Below are 12,824 nucleotides of genomic sequence, written 5' to 3'. Positions count from 1 at the left end.
ATACTTAACCCGTATGACAAATGCGTGGAAGTTTAACGCATTCCTAACATTCCTCCCCTCATAAGTTAATATATGAATTTAAATTATTAATTCAACTTATTCCATTTCCGAATGTTGCATTTTCTTTGCCTGCCCCATTGTCTATCAATTGAACCGCGCTTAATAAAAATTCCTCACAGTGATTCACATCAGACGACCCAAAGAGAAAAAAAATAATGATAATACGGGAGCTATTTTATTGCGGACAGAATATCAAAACTATGAGCAATGCAATGTATTGTTACTACATGAATCTAAAATAAGTCCCTTTGAAATATATTGTTACATAAATATTGGGTCTTATTCAGCAACCAAGAAGTCATTGGAATCTTTGAATATTTTGCTGAAATTTCAAGATATAAAGCGAATTTTAAGGGTTTCTTGATCGCTGAAGGACCATTCTTTTGTAATTAAATAAGAAAACTTTCGTGATGAAAATGTAAAATTTCTAAAGTTTCAATATTTTTTATGCTTTGAGAAGAATCATAAAAATTAATTAATTAAATAATTGAAATATTAATTAAATTAATTTAATTAAAATATTATTTTAAATAAATAAATTAAAATATTAATTTAATAATTAACCCCTCGCATCCATTGAGTCATACACTGACCCAAACGTGAAGCATTTTATTTTCTCGAAATTAAATGAATTTATTTTTTTTTTCGTGAAGACGTTTTGACACCGAAATGGCCTCTGAGAGCATTTACAGAATAAGTTTCGCAATAAACTGAACGCATGTTTCAAAATTTCTATGTTTCATGAGGACTTGAAGGGTTAATTAATTTCTTATATCGCTATCATGAAATTATTTTCTTTTATGGAGAATTTTTATTTTTAGGAATTTCCCATTTAATCTCAATCAAGAATTGAATAAAAATATTTACAATAACAAAACAATGATTCTAAAATATTTTTTAACACTCATGTATGAAACATCAGCACGAATGTTTCTTAAATTTGAAAAGTGTAAAAAAAATCAAAGATGAAATATTTTTGCAAATATGGGATTTTGTTGGCCAAAGTGGCCAATTTGACTTTTTTAAATCGTCTCAAAATTAAAATCTATGAGTAGGAAAATTGAATTAGCTCAATTTCGTAGAAAGAAAACTTTGAAAAATATATTCCGTTAAGAGAAAATTAAGATCATAGATTTAATCTTCTACTGCTTGTATTACTTATCACACGATTATCATACGAATTATGCAAAGCATTTGCTCTAAATTGAATTTCAATCCATATAGTTTTATATCATTACCAACGATATTTTGACTCTAAATTCCAGAAATTCAAGTATCTTTACGCGCATCTTCTGAAATTCCATCGATTTGTTTGTTTATTGGAGTGAATTTTCAGGCATTGCTTGAAAACATTGAGACCTTTCTGTATAAATTACACACGTTATGTGTATTTTTATTCCTATACAGTACATATAGTCTTCTTTCTATTAGTTTGTAAAAGCACTCAAAGAATGCGCTTAGCAGGAAATATACATTGATAAGATAGGCGAAAGAAGTAATTCGAGACATTCCAAATTATCGCATCTTTTGACTTTTATAAATATTTTCCAATTGACAAAAGGAGAATAAAAAAAAAGCTCTGATAATAAATGAATGAATGAAGGGAAAAAAATGTAAAGACAGCATTCCAGAGTGATGTAAAAAAAAGAGTTCTTATTGATATAAGAAATATTTTATGTTAATTGGGGTTAATTCACAAAATGAATTTACACCACATATCATCGTGTGGCAAATTGGTGGGGCAAAACGAGATGAAAATTCATGGGTGCACATTGGTGGTGATCGTTTAAGGAATATACATTGTTCATACAATTTAAATTGCTATTAATCATGGCGCGAATATAATCCAAGTGTTGTTGCACAATTCACAATTTTATTTTTGTGGAATTTCTTGGTGGTTTTTCTCTCCTACACCACACCTCTATTTGGAGTGGGATTCCATCAAAATGGATGCGAAGATCACATTTGCCAATAATGCAATGAAGCACGCGGATAAATAGCGCGGGAGGGGTGTCTGTGTGTTGCAATGAAAATGAAAAGAAGTCTGAAACAAACAACGCGAAGTAAGAAAAAAAATCAATTTGAAGACGCATCGGGCGTGTACTGCATAATATTTTTTTTAATGCTCTCCCCGTCTTCCCTTTGCGCGCGCATCATTTGAAAATGATTTACCATTGAGCACACACAATTTATTTGGTTGATCTTCTCGTGTGATGAATTGAAACTGATCGCTTGGAACTTTGGAATGCGACCTTCGCATTCCAACTAAAATGCGCACAATCGTAAATAAAATAACGAAAAGAAAAATATAAAAAGCTCACAAGTCTGCGTGGAAAACTCCTTTAGACTTCCAATCTCTTCCCGCATATGTATGTACATTATTACCTCCACAATATTGTACAATTTTTCTTCTCAATCACCAATCAATATTCAATCGTGATCAATGAATTGACTTTTGATGCAACGTGAGATTGATTTGATGACCGCGTCCCGTGTGATGTTCATTCATTCAGCTCTAACCCGTTCAATTTTATGTGATACGCTAAAAAACAGCCATTGTGTAGCAATTAATTGATATTTCAATGGAGTCGCGATCGCAAATTTGGAGTGAGATTAATTAATATTCGCTATATGATAAATCAATCAATCATATAAAATAAATTTTATTAAATGATCATCGGAAAGGGAGGAGAAAATAAAATTCGTTTTTTTTGCTAGAAAGCATAAAAAATTGATTTTAATTAAATTTAACTTAATTGAGCTTTAAAGCTCTAAATAAGCAACTCAAATAGACTTTTTTAGAAAGCTCGATTACACATATTTCGAGTAAATTGTTGATATTTTCCCAAAGTCTGACTTCAGAATTATTTAGAAAAATCAATTCTCAATTAATATTCATAAAATTTCGCACAGAAAGTTCTAAAACCCTTTCTTTGCCAGATTTTGTAAAAACGAAAACTTTTTTTAAAACATTTTTATGAACTCATAGTTTTGCTATAAAGTAAAATTGTCGAGCAAAGGTAGAATACAAAGGGCAAACCTAGGCGTAAATATTAATTACAAAAAAAATATTCCCATTAATTTTTTAAGATGTTGTTGACTTTATTATAAAACTTTTAAGTCAAAACCTATGTATGACATTTTATTAAGTCATAAACGAAATCGCAATTTTAAGTAATTACAAAATAAAAAGATAACTAAGATAAACAAGAGCTTAATGAAATACTCTATAAAAGAGGCAAAAGTAGTGTGGAAATTTATCAGTTGCTCTGTGTATTTCGGCGTGAAACTTTAGTGAATTGATATTAGAATGAGTGAACAGAAGGATACTTCTAAATTACCAACTTGGTTAAATCAGGAATATCTAGGAAGGATTTTCAGTGATTATGTGAATCGTACAAAAAACTCGAAAGAAAAAATCGAATGGAATGTAGAGATGGAACATTTTACAAAGACATGGGATAATATGCATTCAGTTATCTTTACGGCCACTGTAAAGAATAAGAAGTATCCTGAGCAAGTCTTCAATGCCTTCATTAAGATTCTTACGGATACTGGACCTAATAACTATGGAATAACACATCAAGTGCAAAAGCAAATGTTTGAGAGAGAAGGAAAGTTCTACATAGAATTTCTAAGTGAAGCTACAAAGCTGATAAAGAACATTAACGGATTTGGGTTATTTTTCCCAAAATTGTATCACTTTAGTATGGATCCAATGATAATAGTGACTGAGAATATGGCCCCAAAGGGCTTTGATAAAAATACGGAAAACTATTCATTGGCTCAGAGTCAGTTACTTTTTGAACATTTAGCTAGATTTCATGCCCTATCCTATTATATTCATCACGAATTGAAAAGAGATTTATCAGTTTATGATAACTTCTTAGCTAAGGAATTTTTAGAAAATAAAGCTTCAATTGTTCCTACAACGTATAAATTGCTCATGGATGTTGGAAATGATTGGGATGGAGGTCAAGAATTTGTGAAAAAACTGAAGAAGTTTGAACCTCATTACCTTCAAGCTCTGCACAAGATAATGACATCTGGAACTAACTCATCAGAAGATCAACAACTTCTTGTCCTAACTCACGGTGATTGCCACAAGCATAACTACCTCTTTCGGAATAATATGGAAGATTGTTCAATTGTAAGAAGGTTTCCTTTCTCAGAAAGAGTTTAGAATTAATTCCTATTTTTTTTTCTTAGATTGATCATCAGTTGGTTTCATGGCTAAGTCCTGGATACGATCTCATTGCGGCGTTCAATACATTTTGTGAACCAGAAGATAATCTTAATTCCCGAGACTACCTCCTTAAATGTTATCACAGAGAATTTAAACGTATACTGAAGGAATTTAAATTTTCCCATCGAATTCCAAAATATTTTGATTTTTACGGAGAAATTCTTAAGTGTGGCATATTCGGTAATTTATCTCCAAATAACACAAAGTTCTGAATTACATGTTCTATATGTTGGGTGAAATAATCCTACCTGCAGATATACTCAGCGTTAGTAATGGTCCCACAACTTTAAGGGAGTAAGCGTCGTCTCTTTGTCCGGCAGCAAATATCCCACCTGCAGATATACTCAGCGTTAGCAATGGTCCCACAACTTTAAGGGAGTAAGCGTCGTCTCTTTGTCCGGCAGCAAATATCCCACCTGCAGATATACTCAGCGTTAGTAATGGTCCCACAACTTTAAGGGAGTAAGCGTCGTCTCTTTGTCCGGCAGCAAATATCCCACCTGCAGATATACTCAGCGTTAATAAATGTCTCCGGTTTGGAGGAACAAAAAAAAATTTTTTCTTCCGGCCTCGTGGGGAAGTTCACTGCGCCACAATAAGCACGAATTTTCACGTATTGAGCACTTTGATTGAATGTTTGCCACTTCTACAATTAATGGCACACGTGTGGCAAAGAAATACTTAAGCAATTTTAGCAGCGGACTGTATAAAAATGTAAAATTAAATGTAAATTTTCACAAACAACGAATTTATTCTTTCCCAACAATTTTGACAGTTCTCTTTTTTTTTTTCCGCCACGTCATCCCAAACTTTTTTATAGCAAAAAAGTTTGGGAGTCGTGCGCCGATATTTGTCATGTGGCGTGAACATTTCTCCCCCTTCATTGCCACACGTGAAGGGATCGAAGTTTACATTTTTTTCTTCAAATATTTTTTAAAATTATTTCAATTTAGTTTTTTATATAAAATAATTATAAGATAAATAATAATTATACCCTTATTGATTTTTCCCATAATTCAAAATTCAAGACCCTTTCTGATTAAGATTTACCTTCACCAAAGAAATTTTACTTAATAAATTTTAAATGCAAAGAAGACTTACGATTTTTTTTTCCAATAAATTCCCTTTAACCCCATACGAGTATCTTCGGAATAGGGTGCGCGACCGTACCCTCTAGAGTTTCCGTCGACCCAACAAACTGACCTTGCAGTAGATCGCTCCCCCATCAACCCTTCCGTGATACATGTCTTGGTCTTCTTATGGGTAATTAATTGTTGGTTTGATTTGCCTACACCTTTTACGTCCTCACAAACACTATAGGATAATTCCAATATGCATAAAATGAATTGTGAGCAACTTAAAGCGATTTGATGTGATCTTCCTGTATGATGAGCTTTGTGAATTCTCCTTGAGGGAACTTGTGGTATTTCACTTGAGATTCCTCATGCGTTCCAACGGATCTTCGACTCAGTCTCAGGGGTTGTCCTTCGCTTCCAACGATTGTGTGTTACTCAGATCTCCTACCATTGTTGTGATCATTGGTGTTCCTCGGTTGATCTCTTCCAATGAATCCTCAAGACGATTTTCTGCTTGTTGTTTGACGGTTCTCCTTTGCAAGACTAAATTTGCCTGATGTTGCCGTTTGAAACTATGCTTCCGTTGTGAAGTTTGTGGTTCCTCGTTCATCTGGCAAATTAATCCTTCCTGGTTTGGCTTAGAGTTGTCTGCTTGACTGAGATTCCCATCAGCTTCCGTCCAAACATGGCAGTTTTCGGCATAGAAGGCAATTGTCATCACTTTAGACAATTCTGCATTGATGCAGATAAAATTGTATGCTGTGATTTTTGGGGAGAGAAATTTGGAAGAAATGTTGACTTTCGCCGATCCACGAAAACCGTTATGTACTATGATTTTGACGTTTCTGATTTCGTACTTCTTCTCTCCGACCCAATTCTGAATCGTTGCTCCCCCTATGAGCATGTCATCTTTCAGATGGATTTGCCACTTTGGTTCAGTTAATTTGTACTGTCCCGGAGTGTGGACTTTAAATTTATTTACTCGCCAGTTTGATTGATCCTTTGTGATCATTTGCATGACTGAGCATAATACATCTTGGGCTGGTTGTGCCTCGTTTTCCTCATTGAGAATCGTCCTTTGTGACTCCTTGTTGCGATTTTGAGAATTTTTATTGATCCCATCAACAGTAAAATTTGTGGTTTGGCATTTCGGTTTCAATTGCTGGCTCAGGTTGGCACTCGTGAATTTTACTTGTGATCCTGGGTCCAGAATGATCCTGCACTTCCTGTTGCTGTTGAATTTGTCAGGGATATCCACTGTTGCCGTTGTGAATAGGACATTGGCCCTTGCCCCACTTATCGGTCTTGAACCTGCGAGAGTTGTCACTTGTGGTTCAAGTTGCGTGTATTGATTCAGGGCATCATCTGCTGTTTGCACAGATGAATTCACGAAAAGATCAATTGAAACATTGAATTTAGATATATCAACTTGATGGGGTTGTAGCCCTTGTGCCTTTGTGAGGTGAGGATTTTCGCTGTAATTTACCACACAGAGATTTCTGGATGATTGCCATTTCTCTTCGGATCTCGTAAACTTCAGAATTTTCGCCGATTCCAGATCAGAAACTTGCGGAACTGCAGATGTCCTTTCTAATGATCCATTTTGATTTCCCTGCCTATGGAGTCTTTGTTCTTCTAGGTGCTGATTCCTTGTTGTGGTCAGTTGTACCTTTGAGATTTCTCCTGGTCTGGGTGGAAGCATCTTCTCCTGTCTGTATGCCGTGATGAGTAGGTTGGCGATTTTTGAGCAGCGAGTTATGCATTTTGTGCCGAAGTTGTATAGTTCTAGTTGTTCCTTTTGCTTCATATCTAGAGTTTTTGTCTCCTTTATAATACTTGCTTGAACTTCTTTGAACATTGCTTCGAGATGTTTGATGATTTCTCTATGCGTCTCTAACTCAATTATCGCTTCCTGTCTCCTCAACAACATAGGATTTTTGACGAATTCCTCAAGAGCGGTGTCCACCTCATTTATCCTGTCTTGATATATCTTTCTTAAATCATAATGAATTGCCATAGTCGCTAACGAAGCTGTCTTCCATTCCGCACACATTGATGAAATCAAAGATTGTATGACTTCACACGGATTGAAAACAAAAAAACTTCTTCCTTGTAGCTTCGAGTGGCTTGAAGGTCCAAATAATGTTGGATCCTTCTTAAGTCATATTGAATGGTCATGGTCGCTGACGAAGCTGTCTTCCATTCCGCACACATTGATGAAATCAAGCGTTGTATGACTTCGCACGGATCGACGACTAAAACTTCTTGCTTGTAGCTTCGAGCGGCTTGAAGGTCCAAAAAAATGTTGGGTGAAATAATCCTACCTGCAGATATACTCAGCGTTAGTAATGGTCCCACAACTTTAAGGGAGTAAGCGTCGTCTCTTTGTCCGGCAGCAAATATCCCACCTGCAGATATACTCAGCGTTAGCAATGGTCCCACAACTTTAAGGGAGTAAGCGTCGTCTCTTTGTCCGGCAGCAAATATCCCACCTGCAGATATACTCAGCGTTAGTAATGGTCCCACAACTTTAAGGGAGTAAGCGTCGTCTCTTTGTCCGGCAGCAAATATCCCACCTGCAGATATACTCAGCGTTAATAAATGTATCCGGCTCGAAGGACCAAAAAAATGTTGGGTGAAATAATCCTACCTGCAGATATACTCAGCGTTAGTAATGGTCCCACAACTTTAAGGGAGTAAGCGTCGTCTCTTTGTCCGGCAGCAAATATCCCACCTGCAGATATACTCAGCGTTAGCAATGGTCCCACAACTTTAAGGGAGTAAGCGTCGTCTCTTTGTCCGGCAGCAAATATCCCACCTGCAGATATACTCAGCGTTAGTAATGGTCCCACAACTTTAAGGGAGTAAGCGTCGTCTCTTTGTCCGGCAGCAAATATCCCACCTGCAGATATACTCAGCGTTAATAAATGTCTCCGGTTTGGAGGAACAAAAAAAAATTTTTTCTTCCGGCCTCGTGGGGAAGTTCACTGCGCCACAATAAGCACGAATTTTCACGTATTGAGCACTTTGATTGAATGTTTGCCACTTCTACAATTAATGGCACACGTGTGGCAAAGAAATACTTAAGCAATTTTAGCAGCGGACTGTATAAAAATGTAAAATTAAATGTAAATTTTCACAAACAACGAATTTATTCTTTCCCAACAATTTTGACAGTTCTCTTTTTTTTTTTCCGCCACGTCATCCCAAACTTTTTTATAGCAAAAAAGTTTGGGAGTCGTGCGCCGATATTTGTCATGTGGCGTGAACACTATATTTTGTAGATTTATTCTTCTGGTCCGTATATTGTCCTTTGGCATCAATTGATACATCACCCAAAAGTACCAAAAGTTTTACAGAACGATTCAGGGATGCTCTTGATCATCCTCGACAAAGGAAGCTGGCAAAATTCTTTCCAACATTCTTAAATCGAGGATATTTAGATTATGAAGATGATGACTAAATGTTTATTGTTTTTTTATGTTTAATTATTTTTTATGATAAATAAAAAAAGGGAATAACAAAAATAAAAAAACATTATCAAAAATATTTGAAGACAGTCACTGAAAGTTCTACAAGGTACAAGTAAAAATATACGTTCTAAAAAAATCTATAACGTCAACATTTGAAACTTCTAGCTATTTTAAGCTATAATAACTTCATGTTAATATTTAATATCAAAAAATTAAATTTTTTTATTAGGAAGGCGAAATTTTTATTAAGTAACCAAAACACTGGCTAAACCTTAATAAAAAATTTCCCCTCCATAATTTTCATAATTTTTCGTAATTCCAGCCTCATATAAGGCGGTTAAGCTTTCCGATAATTAAAAATTATATCGTTAAGAGAAACTAATTATAATTAAAACAATAACTTGCACTAATAGGTCTAACTTAAACGTTTAACAACCAAAAAATTTATTGACGAAGGAATAATTCTTTTGTGGTTTTTACTGCTGTCAAAATCATCACAAAAACATAGTTTAACGTCAGATAAATGCTCTAAAATAAGACGTAAATATGATTAGAATAAAACTTAATTGAATGCCATATAAAAGGAGCAGAGTTAGTTTAGAAAATCAGTTGCTTTGTGTATTTCGCCGTGAAAATTTTGTGAATTGTTGTTAGAATGAGTGAACTGAAGAATACTTCTAAATTACCAACTTGGTTAACTCATGAATATCTAGGAAGGATTTTCAGTGATTATGTGAAACGTGTGGAAAATTCAATGGAAGAAATTGAGTGGAATGTTAAAATGGAAGATTTTACAAAGATATGGGATAATTTGAATACAGCGATTTTTACGGCTACTGTAAAGAATAAGAAGAATCCTGAGCAAGTGTTCAATGCCTTCATTAAGATCCTTTCGGATTCTGGATCAAACACCTTTGGAATATCAGATAAACTTCAGAAACAAATGTTTGAGAGAGAAGGAAAGTTCTACATAGAATTTCTAAGTGAAGCTACAAAGCTGGCAAAGAACATTAACGGATTTGGGTTATTCTTCCCAAAATTGTATCACTTTAGTATGGATCCAATGATAATAATAACTGAGAATATGGCCCCAAAGGGCTTTGATAAAAATACGGAAAACTATTCATTGGCTCAGAGTCAGTTACTTTTTGAACATTTAGCTAGATTTCATGCCCTATCCTATTATATTCATCACGAATTGAAAAGAGATTTATCAGTTTATGAGAACTTTTTGTGCAAGGAATCATCGGAGCATATTTCCATTGCTCTAGGAGCGTATAAGTTGCTAATGGAAGTCGGGAATGACTGGGATGGAGGTCCAGAATTTGTGGAAAAAATGAGAAAATTTGAACCTCATTACTATTCAACTATGCGAAATCTTATGACAATTGATGCATCAGAAGATCAACAAATTCTTGTCCTAACTCACGGTGATTGTCACAAGCATAACTACCTCTTTCGGAATAATATGGAAGATTGCTCAATTGTAAGAAGGTTTCATTTCTCAGCACAAGCCTAGAACTAATCTCTGCAATGATTTGTTTTTTTTTTTCTTAGATTGATCATCAATTGGTTTCATGGCTAAGTCCTGGAGTTGATCTCATTGCATCATTCAATACATTTTGTGAACCAGAAGTTAATATCAATTCCCGAGATTACCTCCTCAAATGCTATCACAGAGAGTTCAAACGTATTCTGAAGGAACTGAAATTTTCCCATCGAATCCCAACTCTTTTTGATTTTCACAGAGAAATTCTTCAATGGGGCTTATTCGGTAATAAAATCAAAAACTAAGAAAAGTTCTGAAATAATTCACATGATTTTTTTGATAGATTTGTTCTATTGGACTGCATATTGTCCATTAGCATCAATCGATACATCATCAGAAAATAGCAAGAGTTATGCAGAACGATTCAGGGATGCTCTTGATCATCCTAGACAGAGGAAGCTGGCAAAATTCTTTCCAACGTTCTTAAATCGTGGATATTTAGACTACGAAGAAAATATATAAATTACTTATTCTAGAAAAGTGAATTGTTAACAAAAATTGTGTGAATTACGCGGAAGAAGTTTTATAACATACCTTTACGCTAATGAATCTTTTTTCTAATGTTTTTTTTTTACATTTAGTATCGGAGAGAATGATCATAAAGAATGTTTATGTACAATTTTTTTTAGTTTGGTAAAAAATGTAATAAAATTTTAGTTAAATGTTTTTAATTACCACGGATTAAATGAAACAATTTCAATTAAACAGGCAAAGAAATAAAAACCTCTTAATTTAAAATAAATCAAGTATCTTAACGAGCAAAACCACTCAGTGTATGAACGAGTATATACATATGTAAGTACAAACTACTTTTTATCAAGCTTTAAAATTTTTCTCTAAAATGGCAGCTCTCACAGAACAAAATTCATTTATTTTTTTCAACCTTCCATGCTCTCTGTAATGTAAATAGGTTTCTTTGAAAACCTAATCATCAAAGAGTTAGTTAGAGAAGAAAAAAAAAAGAAGAAATCTGCGTGTGGAATGCCCTTTTTCTCCTCCACCGCACAATAATCCAAAATTAACATAAAACACATTTTTGCCGGCATTCCCAAAATGATTTATTGGGGCAATAAGTAATATTTTGCAGAGATCCTCGTGAACTTGGGAGTCTAGCACACTCTATTGTGCCAATGGGATGCGCGAGTCGTCAAGAGGTGGTGGAAATTTATTTTTAAACACACGTGGAAATTTATGGATTTTCCTGTCGATTTTAATAATACTCATTCGGTATCTTTTAGTGGAAATTCTTTTGAATTTTAACTTTGTTTGATAAAAATTAGAATTTTATTTTTTTAATTTGAAAAAATTAATACAATGGGCCTAATTCAGCGACCAAGAAACCCTTGAAATCTTTGAATTTTGTACTGAAATTTCAAGATTTCAAGCGAATTTCAAGGGTTTCTTGGTCGCTGAATTAGGCCCAATATCTTATGTTTTAATTTTATCAAGAAAAGATATTAACCATTAACTCGCCATGATTAATATCTCAGAAGATTTTCATATTTTAATGTATACTTAGTCCCTCTTTATGTAATCTTTGTGTTATCTGGGACAATAAAATTTATTATTATTGAGCTACAATTTTGCAGCTATTTTAAAAATTCCAAAGTTTCTAAAAAGAGCAAAGAAAGAAACTTATTAAATTTGAAGAAAACTCCATGGGGTTCTTCTGGGAGATCTTTGCGATTTTGCTTAGCACAGTGTCTAATTAAAAAAGTAGTTAAGTATACGTCTTAAGGCGTGACCAAGGTGAACAAATGTCTATAATCTCTTAAATATCTGTTAAAGTTATGATAGAAGTAAAAGAGATCAAAGATTCCTAAGGATTCCTATGATAAATTATCCCAACATTGAGACTACAAAATTCCTATATAAATATATTAGACTTGGCAGACGAAGAGTTAAAAAATGAGCCAATTGCAGAGTTTTCGGCGAAGGCTAACGAGCGCTTAAGTTATTTTTAAATTTAAAATGTACGTTAAGTTATTTTCATGCTTTTTATGTGGCAATTTATATTTTAAGGAAGTACTTCAAAATTAAATGTGATAAAGAGAAAATTCTTGACAAAAAAAAAGAAAATACATTCAGTATCCCAGTTCTGTTGTCATTTATAAACTTAATTAGGAGTAAGGACAATTAGAATCACACCCATCGGGCAAAACTACTGACAAGGAAGCCACAACAAGAGAACATACACATGTATATATTACATGTGGTTCGATGAAGAGGTTTAAGCCACACAATTGGCGATCAGATCATAAAAGAAACTCTCAGGAATTCCACATTTAAATGGGCTGCTCTCACAGGTGCCACAAACCTGTTTCCTCCATCACCCAGCGACGTTGTAATCGCACCGTCGTGGTTTCTTTTTGGGTGTTTCCCTCCCAAGAAATCACCGATAAATCGTCTCCACGCGGTGC

The 12,824-nt window shown here is 34.3% G+C and overlaps 2 protein-coding genes across 2 annotated transcripts; one reads left to right on the top strand and one right to left on the bottom strand.

Annotated features, from left to right (window-relative positions):
* Positions 1–5,254: 5,254 nt before the first annotated feature.
* Positions 5,255–8,620, bottom strand: LOC129795543 (uncharacterized). Its single transcript, XM_055836930.1, has 2 exons — positions 8,033–8,620; positions 5,255–7,958 (listed from the first exon to the last, which is right to left on the bottom strand). Exon 2 carries the CDS (start codon positions 7,433–7,435, stop codon positions 5,780–5,782), a length of 1,656 nt encoding a protein of 551 aa, XP_055692905.1. The 5' UTR covers positions 7,436–7,958; positions 8,033–8,620; the 3' UTR covers positions 5,255–5,779.
* A 1,016-nt stretch (positions 8,621–9,636) lies between these two features.
* Positions 9,637–10,866, top strand: LOC129794421 (uncharacterized). The gene is made up of 3 exons (XM_055835173.1): positions 9,637–10,341; positions 10,413–10,545; positions 10,688–10,866. Exons 1-3 carry the CDS (start codon positions 9,637–9,639, stop codon positions 10,864–10,866), a joined length of 1,017 nt encoding a protein of 338 aa, XP_055691148.1.
* The last annotated feature ends 1,958 nt before the right edge of the window (positions 10,867–12,824 follow it).

The sequence above is a fragment of the Lutzomyia longipalpis genome, chromosome 4, assembly GCF_024334085.1.
Source record: "Lutzomyia longipalpis isolate SR_M1_2022 chromosome 4, ASM2433408v1".
Lineage (NCBI taxonomy): Eukaryota > Metazoa > Arthropoda > Insecta > Diptera > Psychodidae > Lutzomyia > Lutzomyia longipalpis.
This window is presented reverse-complemented; position numbering and strand designations above follow the sequence as displayed.

Bases quoted from the DNA above. Each gene is read 5' to 3' on its own strand.
- LOC129795543 (XM_055836930.1), bottom strand. From the start codon at position 7,435: ATGTGTGCGGAATGGAAGACAGCTTCGTTAGCGACTATGGCAATTCAT.
- LOC129794421 (XM_055835173.1), top strand. From the start codon at position 9,637: ATGGAAGATTTTACAAAGATATGGGATAATTTGAATACAGCGATTTTT. The intron at 10,342-10,412 runs GTAAGAAGGTTT...TTTTTTTCTTAG, and splicing joins ATATGGAAGATTGCTCAATT to ATTGATCATCAATTGGTTTC. The intron at 10,546-10,687 runs GTATTCTGAAGG...TTTTTTTGATAG, and splicing joins CTATCACAGAGAGTTCAAAC to ATTTGTTCTATTGGACTGCA.